The sequence below is a fragment of the Pezoporus occidentalis genome, unplaced genomic scaffold (genome assembly GCF_034315485.1).
Source record: "Pezoporus occidentalis ecotype Australia unplaced genomic scaffold, CSIRO_AGI_Poc_V1 ctg39, whole genome shotgun sequence".
Classification (NCBI taxonomy): domain Eukaryota; kingdom Metazoa; phylum Chordata; class Aves; order Psittaciformes; family Psittacidae; genus Pezoporus; species Pezoporus occidentalis.
Window position 1 is genome coordinate 3,149,567 of NW_026915713.1, and position 19,212 is coordinate 3,168,778.

The window sequence follows — 19,212 nt, forward strand, 5'->3', positions numbered from 1 at the left end:
TGCTTCTGTTTTTTAATTATTGTGTTTTGTCATCTTCTATTATCTTTTCCATTGCTTTTTTCTCCCCTTAAATTTTTATTAACCAAGGGACCTGATCTGAGATGCTTGCCTTTAGGCACTGCTGTGTGTTGCTGATGATGCAACAGCCTCTTTAAGGGATCACAGCAGCATCTCCATATCAAATACAAATCCTAATTAACCCCCATTTGACTGCTGCAAACTGACAGATATGCCAGTTCTCTGGAAGTGAATTCTCTGCTAACAGCAAAAGGCAGCCTTGTCACACCTCTATTAGAGAGGACATGTTGTAAGTGACTGATTCAGAAACAACAGAGCTGGGTGATCATAGTCCTCATAGATAAAATACTTTGGCCATGTTTTAACAAATCTATTTGGATTCCACAGTGGCACCATCAACTCATATTTTGAACTCACTGCAGAAACTTCTCTTTTTTCTCTTTTTAAGCTCCTATCATGTAAGTCTGACATATCTGTTATAAATCAAAGCAGTTTACACACAAAAAACACTGGGGAATGTATGACAAAGTATAGGGAGTTTGTGACTTACCTTTGAACTTCAGTACTGCCCAGCATATCACAGGTTGTTATTTTCAAACAACAAAATCACTGGAAATTGTGCAATCTAACAGGGGGAAATGCCATTTTGTGACAACAGACCCACATGATGGGGAAAACTTAAGATCTCAAAAGCTGATAGGACAAAAATTCCCACACAACTGAAAGCTGAAATGCAGACTGAAAGGTAGGTCCAAGTCCATGTGCTAAATACAGACCTGTGAGACATGATCATTTAAGGTTACAAGTCTATACAGGATGTGGGTTTCTATCTACCTGGCTTGCACTTTCATTTGTGGTCACTTAAGCCGGCCTCTAAGTAAAATGCCAGTGTTCCTTGCATAGTTAATACACAAGAAGCATCTTTCAAGGCCCTCAAAAAGAGATCCTTCCTGACCAAGTTCACAATGCATCCAAGATTTCATTTCAGGGGTCTTCAGAGTAAACTACCTTTTTTTCTTCAATTATATAGGAAGAAAAGCATTTAATTTAAAGGAAAAACTCAGTGTTTACTAATTCCTTAGCAGAAGTGGTAAAATATACATTCAGATTTAACTACACAGGAAAGCAGATCACCCCTGGTTTGTAAAATTCTCATAGTAAAATGTTTAGCTAGGTTTCTAAAGAAACTAGGCATCACTGAAGAACCAGACATTCTTCTTACACAATGTAGGGACACATTATTTTGTCCTGCAGTTCAAACCAGACTGAGGGATCAAGATGTCTGTCTTCATTTTTTGGCATATATAAACACAATGTGAATATCTTCCATTGAGATATTAATGTCTTTAACTGGCTGTGTTTCTGGTTTGCTACCTGAGAAAGAGGAGACAAAAGTACTATTCTCAGCACCACAAATACAGGTTCATAAGCTACTTGTAAAATTCCTTTCTTCAGAAGGACATGATACAACTAGCCACATGATTGATTTTTCAATACAATCTTCTGAGACATCTGCTCTTGCCTTTCACATTGACATTTGTCTTCCAAATTTGTCCTGGCACCCAATGCTGTTGATAGCTCAGCAGGACATTCCCCATGGGCAAGCAAAGATTACTAAAACCAAATTCAGCACATCCTCCCCAAACTATTTTAATATTCTTCAGAAAATCCTGAAGCCTGATTTTGAACTCTTCTCTCTTCCGTGCTCTTTCAAACATGAGTTTTTCAAAAATTTTGATGAATACATAGGCTGATAATAACAGGAACAATATAATAACAAGGACATGACCAAAGCTTATTGCAAAGATTTTCCCAGGTAGTTCTAAATGGTAGTTCTTGTGACACTTGGCAAACTTCTGAATTTCCCAAACGAAACAGGTAAATAAAAGGCGTGAATAAAATACTGTCAGGTTACAATTTTGTCAGATGTGCTTAGGCTTTTCTAATTAAATAATACAAAGAGCATTCCATGCAAGGTACTGAGCTAAAACAATTCTTTAAGAGAGACATTGAAGCAAACCTGCTCCTCCACATATGAATGACCTCTTGAGGTCCCTTCTATTTTTTTTAATTTCATATTTAGTTTATGTATGTCTTTACAAATATCTTTTGTGTTTAGGCATAGCATGTTTATAGAGTGCAAAGCATCTTTTTAAATATGCTATACAGTAAATTTACATTTCTGTAAAGACATCAAACTATTTTACAACTAATAACTATTGGGACCCTATGTATATATTGGAGCATAGTGGGACTGATTACCTGGCTTTATAGAGCCAAGAGACTATTGACGTCTTTGATTACAGGAGGAAGGCTTTGGACATGGAAGTTTCCATAATTCTTCTATGTATTTTTAAACATTTGCTTCACGGAAGAGACACCATGTAAGGGGTTATTTTTACATCTTGCCAAAGGCCTGAAACTATCGATTTTACAATTTCTTTTTCCTCTTCCCCTCACATCCCCCCTCCTTTTTTTTTTCACTTAGTTACTCGGAGAGGTCTATCTGTTTTTTCTACTAAGTTACTCACATTGCAGGATTTTTTTTTTTTCTGTGCATATTGGCATGCATAATTACAACAAGGTTTATTTATCCACTACACCACAAAGGTAAGAAATTAAGAAGAATCCCTCTCAAGCATTTGAATTCTATTTTTAGCATTTCAATTCTGCCATAAAAACTAGGCATTGATTCCTATGACAATAAAGACTGGAAAAAAATCAGTCCAAATTTAATCTGTTAAAAATTGACCTATCTATAAAGATTTTCTACAAGCAAGGGGAAGGTGAAGAAAATCCTTTTTGTACCCTGATGAGTAAAAGAGAAATGCCTTCAAAGAACACTGAAAGCATATAACGGATAATTATTTTTCTCATCAATTTTCATATTTTTATCCAAAGTCACTATTTCAGTTACCACTGACAGAATTTGCTTCATTGAAATAAAAGCTGCAGCCAAGAAAATCTATAGCCCAACTCTTTAACAGTGAGGATCTTGTTGAAAGAATAGGTTTTGTTCTTGGTGAAAGATGAGGTCCCAGTTACACAAAATTACAATATATCCTACTTTCACTTTCTGGAAAGAATATATTAATACTCATTAACTTGAAGTTGAAATCAGGCATCAGAAAACATTACATAAATTACATCTAAGTGCATAAATAAAGGATTTGCAAACAAAAAAAATCTATAAGCTTCAAAACAAATTTTAAGCTTCATACAGTTGAGCAGATAGATATACACTTTCCTACAAAGATGCTCTGTGGGGACATAAGAGGCATTTGTATTTTCTGACCAGACAGCTCATGTACTCTGAAGTCAGCATTGTGCTGGTTTGCACCAAGATTTGGCCCATGTATCTAAAATCATCCATGAAGATTTTGATCACCACTGTGTCACAGTTTGCATACGCATGGGATACTGACGAAATCCTGAAGCCCTTACAAGGAGAAAATTTCTACCAATGTTAGAGTTTTATGTGATAAGGATTTAAAAATCAGATTGATGACAATATACTATTCTACTAACCGTAAGTGTGGGCATATATAACATACATTCAAATACAGCACTTATGCAAATCTTAGAGACAAATCGCACATATCCAGCACGATGTTACAAGGTATGTGTAAAATAGGACTGAATAAAATAGTATATAATAATTCATCAATCTTTTAAGTCTCTCAAACCGTAGAAGTTGTATTAAAACCATTTCTACTACTGAAAACTTGTAGGACAGACTGAAAAGATGTTCAGGCTCCCTAACTTTTCTCTTTGCATTTCATAACATGTATCATGAAATTAGAAGAGCAGAAAGGCGATGACTTGTTCAGTTCCTTAATCAAAGTTCCTTTAATGCAGTGGTGTGTTGGGGCATACACTATTTATCAGTGTTGCTAATGAACTGCAAAGTAGGAAAGCTTTATCAGTGTGCTGCCTGGGCTAATCTAGGGTGATGCTGTAAGAGACAGGGTTCTCTTAGCTCTGAGAAATACCAAACTGCCATCACAGAAGTTACAGCTTAAACCTTAGAGATAACACACTTCCAAGATTTCACTCTCCTCTCTCTCTTAATTCATCCCAACCTACTAAATATTACAGCTGCAATCATCCTGGGTGAGGAGAGGTGACTTACAATCAGTGACTGAAACTTCAGTGATCACTGATGTGATACAAGAAATTCTTTAAACTCTGGTGCTTGGGAGGCAGGGTTGCTTTGAGTTGTCTCCTCCACTGTGGTTAGTGTGTTCTAACTAATCCCTGCATTATTGTAAGACATGCTCTTACAATACCTGACTATTCAGATGTCTTGGTGGACACCCTGTGTCTTCTCATTCTGATTGCAGAATTAAGTCCTAATACAAAATGGCATTCTTGACTCAGCATACAACAGGCTGCACATGTACCAGCACACAAACATGACATAGTCCCTGTGGTTCAGGTGATTTATCCAATCATTAGCAAAAGCTGCTGCCCTTCTGAGGTAAAATGTATTTCTCTAGTATGGCACATGTTCAATATATACAGTTACAATACAACCAAAACAAAAGTGTCCTAAACACATAGGCTGAGATGTTTGACTACAACTTATTCATATTAATCCTTGCTTGGAGTGGGATGCTGTTGTTCTATGGAAAGTCATACTCTATTAATAATGACATTGTCTCAATATACAATCTATAATATATCTAAGTACACTGAATAGGTATGATTTCTTGTATAAACCTTCAATTAAATATACTTGTCTAACAATGTCACCTTGTATGCTTGTCAGAGATTGGGAAAAAAAAATATATATATATCCAGTCTCCCAGTGCACAGGATTCAGTTATTAACTTTTAACCTCTGCTGTCACGCTTTACTTCAAATACCAGTTATTACGCTGTATTTAGAAGACTACTTTCTCATTCCAACGGAGAACAGAGTTCTGGAAAAATTCTTGACGTGCACCCAAAATGCAAGAGAAGTAACTCCAATGTGTCTCACACGACAACACCCAGATTAGGGTAACAAGACAGGTTATTTGCAAACTGTAAATGAAAAGTTAAGGAAGAAACCTCACAGATCCACAGAGCCAAAACCAAAGCTGTCAAAGAGTTGTTTCCAGCTCATCTGTTACCTTTTCACAATGCTACATGGTTGATGCTAAATCACAATCCTAAAACATAACGTTATTTGGGAAATAAATTCCTACAGTTAGGACATATTCAACTGATTACAGCATCTCTAGGTTCTTACAGTCCTTCTTTATCCTTGTATGCTATATGAGCATTGCAAGAGAAAACAAAACAGCAGTCAATACAGTAGCTGCAATATGGCTTCCTATAAGAAGGATATTTAATTGGCTTTGATATTTTTCTTTGTCCGGTATGTGTTTCTCTGCATGTATGTGTGTGCATGTGTGAGCACACACACATTTTCTTCTCTTTTTTATGGTGCACTTCACTGACATATTTAATAGTCATTCATTTCCATAGCATTTGTTTACCATAACTTACAAAGTCAAATTGGAGGATTATATCGTATTTACAAACAAGTTGGCACTTACAGAATAAATTATTGATTCCTCTTTTTTTTTTTTTTCATTGTATTTTTCTTCTTTTCTCCTCTTCTTTTTCACCCAAGAGCATCCAGAATTCAGGCAGAATAGTAAAACCTGCTGCCTGCTGCCATCATGCTACATTAACATAAGTAAATAGGATTTCAGCTGGTACTCTTTCCCAATGGTTTGCTTGTTGCTGAGAGGCAGTGTCTTCCACCTCAGTTCATGTCCAATGCTCAGAAACCGTTAGTCAAGTGAAAGTAAAGGCTGCATGTTTTCTTCCTCATTCTTATCCATGCGTTTCAGCACTCCAGGATCCACAACTGACTGAGATCTGCAGAGGGATAACAAGTTTATTTGACATTTCTAGATCAAGACAAATGAGGGTAAAATTCAAGCTTTGTTTTGTCTATTTTAATTTCTGCCAGGGCTTAAAAATAATGGTACAGCATTACCCAATCATCTGATCATTGCAGATGGATAGAAAATACCCTAATGGAGTGATTACATGGCTTCAAAAGCTCGGTTTGTGGATATAAGAGCAAATGGTAGAATAAAATGGATCCTCTTTTCTTCAGCACACGACAGAGGACAAAGTAAGCTGTCTTTTTTACTGACTTAAGCACTGACCCTCTCTACCAGAAGGTTACATGGAACCAGGCTGGTAAAGAAGATACAATTCAGCCACCCAGCTGGCTAATGGCACACTGCAATTAGTGGCACGTGTTAGCTGGAAGCACAAGTTGCTCCTTTTCTGAATAGCACTTCAATGCAACAGTGAGACATCCTGAGCTAGCCCTAGGGAATTCTGCCATGGCCAGTAGGATTTATGGAGCAGTGGACCTATCCGTCAAACTCACTTACCGGCTCAACTAAATAGAACAAGAAAGGCTGGTAAGGGCAAATTCAATGATGATTGTAAAAATTTCCCAGGTTCTCTGATTCAGCACAATGTGTGATGGAAAAAGAGGAAAACCCAGCCTCCAGCAAAATTAAAATACTTCAGTAAAAACAAAGTCTGTAGTGTTAATATGAGGTCTTACATCACCCGTGTCTCAGCTTGTCAAAAAGCACACTTCTTGGGTACGACAAAAGCAACACCTTTTAGACATTTCCTTCAGTGAGATGAATCTCATGCTAGAATCTCATGCCTATTTCTCGTCTATAAAGAAGATTTGGATGGCTAGAGCACATGTATGTCTCTACAACATAGGCATCTATTTTTGATCAGTGGAAGCACACTGTGACTGCACTATTGCTACAGACTTGTCCATTTGGAAGGCTACAGCACTGAGAAAACTGACATCTCCTGAGATATGCATACAGAGTCAGTTGCTCACTCTTCTAAACTAATATCATCTACGAAAAACCAATGAATGATGCTGACAGCAAGAGACAATTTGGTCTTCCACAAAAAAATCTGAACACAACTTCAAAATCACAAAAACCTATTTGAATTACAGCCTAGGTGAAAACTTTTTCTGATAATACTACATTCTCTTACTAATACTAAATGAAGAAAATTAGCTTTTAAAATCTGATGGTCTGTCTTGTGATAAACACAGTTAAAATTTATTTTTTAATTGAAGTTGTACCACAACCCTCATCTAGAACACTCTTCAGATCACTGAATTTACAATTTCTTTTTTTAAAAATCTTCACATGGTACCATGACAATGCAAAGCTGATTGAAAATTTGCTGGTGGGAAGCTGTACTCCTGGAAAATCCAGTTCATTAAGGTCCAAAATGCTATGGAAGCATACCAATTTCAAAAATTCTGAACTGAAAGTAAGTACTAATAGGCGGCTGAGTCTCTTCCTCAGCTGCCAATGTCTGAGCAGCAAAGGTTTCCAGTTCTCATCCGGGGAACTGAAGGGGAGCCAGAAAGGCTGGAAAACTGGCCTCAAATTCTCAGTGAGGCAGATCTGTCCATAAATTCCCAGGGCCTCCAAACTCCCCGATGGCAAGGCGAATGTGAAAATGGAACTGAACAAATCCTCATCTATGACTTGCAAGCTCAGGAGCCCTAGTGCCTTGAAGAAGAAGGAGAAATTATTTTGATTCTGTTTTCAATCAGCATTTACTGCTCTGCTTCATTCCATTCAGCAGCAATTTATGAATGAAGGTATGTAAAAGGAAAAACATTTGTGTAAGTCTACAGCACCTTTTGTCTGCATCTCCCAAATAATTTCACAGACATTACTGAATAAATTCTCCCAAAACACAGTAGGACAGGATTGTACTACAGTCCCATAGCAGAGGTGAGGGACCAAAGTCACACACAGATACTCTGCAAAGTTGATCAACACAGATATCTGCCCTACAGGGTTAGATGAGAAAAGGATGGCAGGTCTCCAGTTGGATTCTTCAGCCATGAGCCACTGGTGGACACAGCCACAGGCTAAACTTGACTGCTGAGACAGCTACCTAGTTCATACCCACCCAGTGTCTTGCTATTTCCCACTTTCGATGCACAGTAGGGGTTTTTGCAACACAAAATCCTTAAACTTCACTGTTTCTTTCCTTTTTTATTCCTATGGCAATCTCCTGTTGTCTCTTCCCTATTTCCCCAAAAATACCTCCCTTTAAAATTGCACTGTCCTCCCCAATCTGTGCAACATTTTCCAGCCAAAATCATCTTCCTGGCTGAGGAGTCTGAAAATATTTTGTCTTGTTTTATCTGCTTCCAGAGACTCTCTCGCTTTTACATCAAATGCCATCTCCTGAAACTGAATTCTCAGGATATCGTATTCATATCTTATTTTAGTGAGCTTATATATCGGTTTGTGCCCTGTTTGTTCTCTTCTGACTCATTGTTAGGCCTACCCTCTGCGAGCTGCACTCTGACTTTTGCTGCTTTGCTCAACCTTTTTTATCACATTGCTGTAATTTTTACCCTTTCTCTTCTACTGCCCTGGCAAGGTTGGACCAGGTTTACCCCTCCCAAGTGAATCACCTCACTGCTTCCATAGTTACTGGAGAGGTAACTAATCTCTACCTATACTTTCCTTTATTTTGAATGGTAAAATACAGCAGCAATTACACTGTACCTTCTCAAATAGAATATAATAATGCCAGGATGTTTACCAGACTGGAGTATAACAAAGGTACTGATTTTTGTCCTGGTTCTCCTTATTAGATTTTCTCATGTTGTGTGCAGTCACTGTGACTAACATGTTTACAGCATGTTCACATGCTGTAAATGCCCTGGCACCTAAAAGTTGGTGGATACCAGGCACTGGGCTATGATGAAAGTAAGAGTTATCATCACCACGCAGCTGGATAATTGGCCCTCTGAGCCAAGGCTCACTCCATCTAGCACTGCCTCTCTTACATGTACTGCACACTGGGGTGGGATATCAGCTTATTCCAAACACACTACTTCATAAACTACCTATATGGCACTGCAGAAATAATTAGTTGCACTGAGCTCACATGTATAATAATTCTATGGCTCATAATCAACAGTGATTTTCTTTAAAAAGGAAAAAAGCAGTGCTCGTGTAACAATAAACTGAGGGAACTATCTGCATCTTCATAAAAGAAAAGAAAGGCAAACGTTAACTTTACGGCAATCCTAGAAGACCACAGTACCTTTTCATCGATTTGGGAGAGAGGTCCTTTTCTACATCTTTTGCTGGAGTATTGTAGGAGTCCGCATTGCATTCACTGTCATCATCGTATTCATGGTCAAGCAGTGTTCTTGCCCATGTCCCCATGTCATAGGGGGGCAACATTCCTCCAAACTCTGAAGGCAGGATCTCGGGGTGTATTAGCTGATGCAGGCTGTTGAGGTTATTACCATGCAGGAATATCTGTATGTACACATGCAGGTAAAAACAAAGCAGTCTCATAAAAATAGTCAAAGCCCAAATTACATCATCATTATTAGAGGATATTGTACAGTTACAATATTCTTGCTGTGTTGGGCTAACAGATATGGCCACCAAGGCACGTATCACCCCTGTCATAAGCATGGTTATACTATGTTCATAAACCTACAAAGTGATTAAAGCATAAATGACTTAAAATGTTTGCAGTGCAAGGGGCTTAAGGAGAGTAAGAACTGATGTCTGAGAACTAGATGGATGGAAGATTAGATAGACAGACTGCCTGTTATTTGCTCTAATTCTGTGAATTAAATTAATAAATTAAGAACATAATAAATAAAATTAATATTCACCATATATATTAAGGAATATATATTCATTTTCAGCATTCAGCCATAAGTTCTGTAAGTAAGATAAATAGTACAGGGTAATGAAAACTCCACTGGAAAGATTTAAAGATTTTCTTCCTTAATATAGTAGTATGAGGAACTACTATCCATACTTGACAATATATGAAATAAGTAATAACAGTAAAATAATCCCTGTGACAACAATGAGGGAATAGTTAATGGACTATTTGATATTTTCCATCAATGTTCTCATAGAATGATTTTCACATATGCTTTACACATACCTGGTAGTGTTCAAGGCCAGATTCGACAGGGCCTTGAGTGACCTGGTCTAGTGTGAGGTGTCCCTGTACATGGCATGGGGCTCGGAAATAGACGACCTTAAGGTCCTTTCCAACCCTAACTATTCTATGATACTATGATTCTGTGATTATGACATGTACGTATATAAATACTTGTATTTACGTTTATTGTTTCCTCTCAGATATCTGGAATGTGTGATCAATGAGCACTAGAAACAGAGCACCTCTGGATTTGGACAGCCTTCTCTGACAGGTACTAGGGACCTGCAAGCTTTCCACTGGGAGAAAATGTCTACTCTTGGGTATGGATGCACAGAATGCTCACAGCAGCTGTTTTTAGACATGCAAGTAAAATGGGCCAGGATTCACCCTTTGGGATTAGGAGTTCACATCCATATGGTTAAACTCCTTTCATCTTGAGAACAAGTTCACCTCATCCATACTTCTCACTGGTCCATGCCATCCCCAATTTGTTCCTGGGCAATGTCTAAGAAAGTACCATCTGGCACTGGCCAGTGCCCTGACAGAAAATGTCCACAGAATTAAACAGTAGGAATGGCAGTGCCCAACCCTTTTTAAATGACTAGCACAGAAGCAGCCAAGGTAGGATGTTGCCTCTTAGGAGCTGTACACTGCCTCTTGTTCCTCACAGGTCAGCAGAGGTGTGAGCACAGACAGTTGAGCACTATCAGTTCACATTCCACTTCACCTTGGAGGAACCCCTTGACAGGGGTATAACCCCTATTTATCAAAAGTCAAATTCAAAAGGATGAAAGACAAAAAGACCAAATACATGCTTGTCTTGCACTATTTCAGCCCATCTTCCAGTCAGCTGGGAAGACAAGAAGCTTAATATGACCATGCAAGCCCAATAATGTTCTTCCATGACAGAAAGAAATTTATCCTTGTGTGAAAGAACAAATATTAATGGTGAAAGTAATTTGTTTTATGGTGCCTTTCCAACGGAGTGTTTCAGTTTTTAGCAATTGTTTTTATACATGCCTAGTACTGACATTTATTGGAATATAGCCATCAGTTGCAAATCCACCAGACATGTTAAAAAATACAAAATAATTCAGGATAAGCAAAACAGATAAATAATGATCCTGATGAAATTCTGATGAAAATTCTGCTTGGTTTGGTTTTGGGGCTTTTTTCACAATGATTTGTTCTACCTCTTATGGTAGTTTTAAAGCTGATTTTAAATCTTATGTGCCAGGCATAACTTTCACATTTTGACATTAAGTTTTGGACTCTAAATCAATATTTAACCACCAGAATACTTCTTACAGGTATTCACTATAGACAAAAACAGTTGTAAATAGTCAGTGTTTCTGAAAATACATGCCACTGATTCAGACGTCTAAATAAAAATTTAGATGTTAACTGATAAGCACCCATGTTCAACTGCCTTGTCACTTATTTTTAATGTTATAACGTGCCTGTGAGCTGTACTTTACTCCCTGGTTATGCATATACAGCACTTGACTTAAAAAGGGCTCAAACATATCTGGCATTATAATATTCTTTGTTGAAGCTGTAGTCAACTGAATGCAACTGAACCCTGCAAAATGGGTTTCCATTTGCATATTTATAACAGATATTACATAAAAGGCTTTGTGATCTATAGTTCAAAACCTGTGGATAACAGAGGCCTCTCAAGCAGAATCTGTCAGTAAAATTCAGTTACTTGCCAAGGACCATTGTGGCCCTTGCAGACTGAGGAGTAAAAATGCAGTCGCTTAGAGAGCTGATCCCATTGAAAAAAAAAAAAAAGGATCATCACATTCTTTGTAGTGGCTTTGCACATGATGCTGATTGTGTTTTCCTGGGTGACAAATTTCCTGTTACAGAAATAATATCATCCTCTGTGCTATCACCACCAAGCTCTAACTTAATTGCATTGATGCAAATGCTGCAAATTCAGCAACATCTCAGAGACTGTGCTTATGTACAGATGCATCTACCCAAATTCCTTTTCATTGGCTTTATTCAAATCAGTATCTGCAAACTACTATATACCAGCTGTGTATTTTAGTTCATGCTAATGTCAAGGAAATCACATGAGGAAATGACTTTGTACTCACTACGTCTTTTCTTAAAAAGAAAGACACAAATAATTGTAATGGAAATTGAATATAATCTTAATAGTAATGGTAATGTTGGCAATATTTTTTATATAACCCCCAGGAGAAAACACATGCTTACATTAAAATACATTTAAATGCACTGCTTGACTGTGTCCTTAAAGGAATGTGCTCTGTAAGTTTCCAAAACAGTTACCCTTTACAGTGCCAATGTATTTAAATGCTTCCCACCAATAGCAAGCTGGTATATTGTGTATATCTACTCTAACAGAGTATGATACACCTGCTTGAACAACTGCCAGGTAATAGACAATTAAACAGAATACCCTTTTTCGTGTCTTCTCCTTTAGAAAGGGACGTATAACTGTGTAGAGGGCATGGATATACCACGGCTGATTGACAAAATGTATTCCTCCAAACCGAGCTGGAAAGCTGTCCTGTATGTCAAAAAACAAATACATAAAATGAAGGTTGGCTTTCAAGAGAAGTTACCCACACATCAAATAATTATTTTTTTCCTGAATGCTTTAGTTTTAATAATAAACCTTAAAAAAAGAAGAAATGTTCTTCAGAATTGTTGAGTTCCAACCTTCCACACCAAGCAGCAACACACCCTGGACAGAGCAGTGAGGAAGCGTGCTAAGGCAGCTATGGTATTCAAATAGCAGCATGGCATTTCTAACTTCCAGAAATGATTTAAATATTCATGATTTGGCCATAATCCATCTATGAAATATAATTTTCTCTCTTCCCCTTCTATGGACTACATTAATTTTTAACTGCAACCATCTCAGATCTTCCACTGCCATTGAAGGGCACTAGAAATGTCTGTCTCGTTTCCACCTCAAAAAAAAAAAAAAAGTGTAAATCTAAACTACTACTCAAAATGTCTCTAATATCCTCCATATTTCATACAACCGAGAATGCATTACACATTATGCATAAACTGTTATGCAATATCCATGACAGTAATTCTTGTCACATAGTCAGAGGCTTTCTGGTAGCTTAAATGTAGGGAATCTGTATTGCATGATAATGTAGGAATCTGATAATGTAGGAATCTGTATTGAAACAAGAACGTCTCTCCGTGCTGAAAAATACAAGGGGCATACAACTCACTACAGAAGATTATGATCTGCGTTTTCAGTTTCTAACTCAAGAGAATACACCAGAGAGTTAGGTAGGTGAGAATGTGGGGCAAGGCCAGCCTACAAGGCCACATAGGAAAAGGGGGTTGACTTTGCACCTTAAGACTGCCTCTGATAAGAAAGAAAGAAGGGTCATTGCAGTAGGGGATTCCCTTCTGAGAGGAACAGAGGGCCTGATATGCAGAGTTGACCCTCATCATAGGGAAGTGTGTAGTCTGCCTGGAGCCCGGATCAGGGATATCACTAGGGCGCTCCCCAACCTGGTGCACCTGACAGACTACTACCCGCTGCTGGTCTTCCAGACAGGTGAGGGGGAAGCTGCTTCCCGCAGTCTGAGGGGGATGAAGAAAGACTACAGGGCCTTGGGGCGGATGGTGAAAGAGTCTGGGGCTCAAGTGATCTTCTCCTCCCTCCTTCCATCTTCCACTGATGATGTGGGAAGGAATGGGAAGATTCAGTTCATAAACAATTGGCTTTGAGACTGGTGCTACAGGCAGGGCTTTGGATTCTTTGATAACGGCTGGTTTTATAGGGCACCAGTCTGGACAATGTCAAGTGAGAAAGGTTTGTCTCACAGAGGCAAAAGGATGCTGGGGCACGAATTAGCAGGGCTCATTTGGAGAGCTTTAAACTAGATTCGAAGGGGGATGGGGTTGTAGCTGGGCTTGCCCCAGTGGGGCAGCACTCCAGAATTAATGAAGACTGGGAGGCCTCCTATAATCCTAGGGTGAAATCGGTGTGCTCAGCTCGCTCCCTGAAATGTCTGTACACCAGTGCGCGCAGCATGGGAAATAAGCAGGAGGAGTTGGAAACCTGTGTTAAGTCAGGAGACTATGATCTGGTGGCAATTACAGAGACGTGGTGGGACAGCTCACATGACTGGAATATAGTCATGGAGGGCTATGTCCGTTTCAGGAAAGACAGGCCAGCCAGGAGGGGTGGTGAGGTTGCTCTTTATGTGCGGGAGGAACTACAATGCACCGAGTTCTGTCCAGGGACAGGTGACGAGCGAGTTGAGAGTCTGTGGGTGAGAATTAAGGGGCAGGCTGGCAGGGGGGATACTGTTGTGGGTGTCTGTTACAGACCACCAGATCAGGGTGAGGAAGCTGACGAGGCCTTCTACACGCAGCTGAGAGCGGCCTCACAGTCACAGGCCGTGGTCGTCGTGGGGGATTTTAACTTCCCTGATGTTTGCTGGAAGGACCACTCAGCAACCCAGCCACAGTCCAGGAGGTTCCTCCAGTGTATGGATGATAACTTCCTCCTGCAAATGGTGGATGAGCCGACCAGGAGAGGAGCGCTGCTGGATCTCATCCTCACTAACAAGGAGGATCTGGTTGAAGCAGTAAGGGTTGAGGGCTGCCTTGGTTGCAGCAACCACGAGATGGTGGAGTTCAGGATCTTGTGTGGTAGGACTAGTAGAATAGCAAGTAGAATTGCAACCCTGGACTTTAGCAGGGCAAACTTTGGCCTTTTCAAGCAATTGCTAGGGGAAATCCCATGGGCAAGGCTGCTTGAAGGTAAAGGGGCCCAAGATAGTTGGTTGGCATTCAAGGATTGCTTTTTCCAAGCTCAAGATCAGAGCATCCCGACACGTAGGAAGTCAAGGAAGAGGGCCAAGAGACCTGCATGGCTAAATAGGGAATTGCTGGGCATGCTCAAGTGGAAGAGGAGAGTTTACAGGTCATGGAAGGAGGGGCTGGCCACTTGGGAGGAATATAAGGCTGCTGCTAGAGGATGTAGGAAGGCAGCTAGGAGGACTAAGGCCTCCTTAGAATTAAACCTGGCGAGAAGGGTCAAGGACAGCAAAAAGAGCTTTTTCAAATACATGGCAGACAAAACTAACACCAGAGGCAATGTAGGCCCACTGATGAACGGGATGGGTGCCCTGGTGACAGAAGATACAGAGATGGCAGAGTTACTGAATGCCTTCTTTGTCTCTGTCTACTCTGCTGCAGGCAGTCCTGAAGAGCCCTGTACCCCTGAGACCTTAGATGAAGTCAGGTCGACGGAGCGGTTTGCCTTAGTCGATGAGGAATGGGTTAGAGATCAGTTGAGCAATCTGGACATCCATAAATCCATGGGTCCAGATGGGATGCACCCGCAGGTGCTGAGGGAACTGGCGGAAGTCATTGCTAGACCGCTCTCCATCATCTTTACCAAGTCTTGGGAAACGGGAGAGGTGCCTGAGGACTGGAGGAAAGCAAATGTCACTCCAGTCTTCAGAAAGGGCAAGAAAGAGGACCCGGGTAACTATAGACCAGTCAGCCTCACCTCCATCCCTGGGAAAGTGATGGAACACCTTATCCTTGGTGCCATCTTAAAGCATATCAAGGATAAGAGGGTTATGAGGGGCAGTCAACATGGGTTCACCAGGGGGAAATCATGTTTGACCAATCTCTTAGCCTTTTATGAGGAAATAACGCGGTGGATGGATGATGGCAGAGCGGTGGATGTGGTCTACCTTGACTTCAGCAAAGCATTTGACACAGTCTCCCACAGCATCCGCACAGCTAAATTGAGGAAGTGTCGACTGGATGATCAGGTAGTGAGGTGGACTGCGAACTGGCTGAAGGAGAGAAGCCAGAGAGTTGTAGTCTATGGGGCTGAGTCTAGTTGGAGGCCTGTAACTAGTGGAGTGCCTCAAGGGTCAGTACTGGGACCGGTATTATTTAATATATTCATCAATGATTTAGATGAGGGAATTGAGTTTACTATCAGCAAGTTTGCTGATGACACTAAGCTGGGAGGAGTGGCTGACACGCCAGAAGGCCGTGCTGCCATCCAGCGAGACCTGGACAGGCTGGAGAGTTGGGCAGGGAATAACTTGATGAAATATAACAAGGGAAAGTGTAGAGTCCTGCATCTGGGCAGGAACAACCCCAGGTTCCAGTATAGGTTGGGGAACGACCTGTTAGAGAGCAGTGTAGGGGAGAGGGACCTGGGGGTCCTAGTGGACGACAGGATGACCATGAGCCAACACTGTGCCCTTGTGGCTAAGAAGGCCAATGGCATCCTGGGGTGTATTAGAAGGCGGGTGGTTAGTAGGTCGAGAGAGGTCCTCCTTCCCCTCTACTCTGCCCTGGTGAGACCCCATCTGGAATATTGTGTCCAGTTCTGGGCCCCTCAGTTCAAGAAGGACAGGGAGCTGCTGGAGAGAGTCCAGCGCAGGGCAACAAAGATGATTAAGGGAGTGGAGCATCTCCCTTATGAGGAAAGACTGAGGGAGCTGGGTCTCTATAGTTTGGAGGAGACTGAGGGGTGACCTTATTAGTGTCTATAAATATATAAAGGGGGAGTGTCACGAGGATGGAGCCAGGCTCTACTCAGTGGCAAACAATGGTAGGACAAGGGGTAATGGGTACAAACTGGAACACAAGAGGTTCCACTTAAACTTGAGAAGAAACTTCTCAGTGAGGGTGACGGAACACTGGAACAGGCTGCCCAGGGAGGTTGTGGAGTCTCCTTCCCTGGAGACATTCAAAACCCGCCTGGACACATTCCTGTGTAACATTATCTAGGTGTTCCTGCTCCAGCAGGGGGATTGGACTAGATGATCTTTCGAGGTCCCTTCCAATCTCTAGCATACTGTGATACTGTGATACTGTGAGTTTGGTAGCATGAAGAAGGCAACCACTCTGTCCTGGATACTTCTGCCAAATTCATTGCATGTCCTCATTTTGTCTTTGTGACGTTTATCACACGCACAAACAATGCAATAAGCTGCTGCCACCTCCTTTCTTGCCTAGAGTTACAGCACTGAACAAGGAAGCAAGAGGTGTAAACAGCCTTGTAAATTGACACATGTCCCCATTTGTTTTCAGGTTATGTAATTCGAAGCATACTGATTTAAGGTCATACAGCACATAGCAAAAAAATGACCAGAAAAAAGCATAAGCTGTATCAACCAATCAAGAACTGTCAGATAAGGAAACCAAGAACTGTAGGAAGAAAATCTTTCATGAAATGTTTCCAGATAGAAATATACTTTGAAAAGGTGCATGTTCCAAGAAAGCTCCTTAATTCTGGGGATGCGTAGCCTGTGGGAATAATGAAGCCTGAAGACATCACTCTCTCCTCTCAAAAATACCACACAAATGCCAGCAGGCATTCCTAACCCAGAGGTCTCTACAGGAGGGCATCACCTGTCTCCAAATTGCAACTACTTGGTGGATTCTCAGATGCAGTCAAGGAGGCAGCACCTTAACAATAATCTACAGGGAGGCTGAAAGCTACAACACGCATCACTAACATCTGGCTGGCCACAGCACAACAGTCAATGCCATTAACAGCCTATGTTACAGGTTTTCTCCAGAAACAGGTTATTAACAAGAGCTTTGAAATGTCATCTTCACCGACATTCCTGTCAGAGCTGAGTAAACGTCAAGCAGGATGGTTGATAATTTGACATGTAATTCACCCTCGTTCAATATCAGAAATCTCCAAACACCATTTTGAGAACACAACTTCTAATGTACAAAAGGTAGTAACTTATGTCCCTCTCACAGCAATCCAGCAAATCCATTAGGAAGGATAAATCACTGGCTGACACCTTAACCTTTAGTTGCAGGAGACACCATTCATCTACAGAAGGCTGCGTTTATTTCGTTTATTGTGGCTCCTGCTCCAGAAAAGAAGTCTGGTGCAGCATGTTGTGTACCATGCAGGAAAGCATGCATACCATACACTAGAGCTGCAGAAGACATCTTGTGCTAGCTTCATCTAGATGTCTATAAAGATAATTTTCAAGGTCAGGTTGGACAGAGCTCTGAGCAACCTTTTCTAGTGGGAGATGTCCCTGCTCATTGCAGGGGGGTTGGGCTAGGTGACATTTAAAAGCCCCTTCCAACTCAAACTATTCTATGATTCTGTATTTTTGGAGTTAACTCTGGAATGGTAACTGTGTTAAGGTTTATGGGGATCACTTTTATAATGTAGATATTAGGGAAGACAGCAAAGCAAACCAGCAATTCCTGGCTGCATGCCTTCTTGCATGATATTGTAACCTTTTAAATTAATACAAGTGCCCAAAAAGTTACACATACCAAGTTATGAAATGTTTGTTCTTTATTGCTCCAAAAATGTCTCACACAGAAACTGAGGACAACCTGTGAATGCAAGATCTCAAAAACCATGCACACACACAGACTCAGAGCAGAGAGCCAAAGGTATTGGTATTCTACCATGGGCTCAGAATGGATGACTCGTCAGTATCTTTAAAAGATACTGAACTTCTAGCAGATAATAGGGAGTATCTTTAGAAAGCACCACTTCGACACTTTCACGATCTTTTCCTGAATCTTGGAAATCGCTTAGGTGGAGGATCATGAACATATGTAGAATGATCCTCAAATAGAAGATGCCGCTTGACATTAAAAGCCAATTTGTCTCAGTGTTTTTCAGCAATACTAAAGGCATTTTCCAGAACTGACTAATCAGGTACTTATCAATTTCTGTGACTGAACTGACATGCCCAAATTCAGGATCACTTCCTAAGGTGTAATTAGGAGCCCCCAAAATTTGGGCCTGGAAAGAAAAAGGGTGACTTCGTGATTCTGCATTGAATACAGTGTTGGGACTAGAACTCAAAAGCTGCCGAATGCAGATCCCTAAACCCAATCTCAACAGCACCTGGTGAGAAAATGAAAAAGTAGAATAAGCAACTACAGTGGCTGGGGAAACGCGTCAGAAGGTTGCTTGGGTCTTCTCAGTCGTATCTGACTACCACATGGGGACTTGCCAGACAGATGGCCATCCTACACAAACAGCAGGTAGGAATTTCTTGTATATCACTGATCCTTGTTAATTTTTTATGTAGATTAAGTCACAAGTGTGGTGGCAGTCACAACTGCCACTGTAGACACATTGCACTTCAACAGAAAAGCCTGTAACCCATGAATCACATGTATTCTAAGTAAAAGGAATCCCATGCCAAAA

At 40.6% G+C, this 19,212-nt stretch overlaps 1 protein-coding gene across 1 annotated transcript in view; it reads right to left on the reverse strand.

The window, feature by feature from the left end:
* Positions 1 to 917: 917 nt before the first annotated feature.
* CLVS2 (clavesin 2) overlaps positions 918 to 19,212 on the reverse strand; it is a 55,973-nt gene continuing 37,678 nt past the window's right edge. The window contains exons 3-5 of the mRNA XM_062632395.1: positions 12,454 to 12,564; positions 9,153 to 9,373; positions 918 to 5,891 (exon numbers count right to left, since the gene is read on the reverse strand). Coding sequence (XP_062488379.1) covers positions 5,804 to 5,891; positions 9,153 to 9,373; positions 12,454 to 12,564 — 420 coding nt within the window. The 3' untranslated portion in view covers positions 918 to 5,803. The remainder of the gene's footprint in view (positions 5,892 to 9,152; positions 9,374 to 12,453; positions 12,565 to 19,212) is intronic.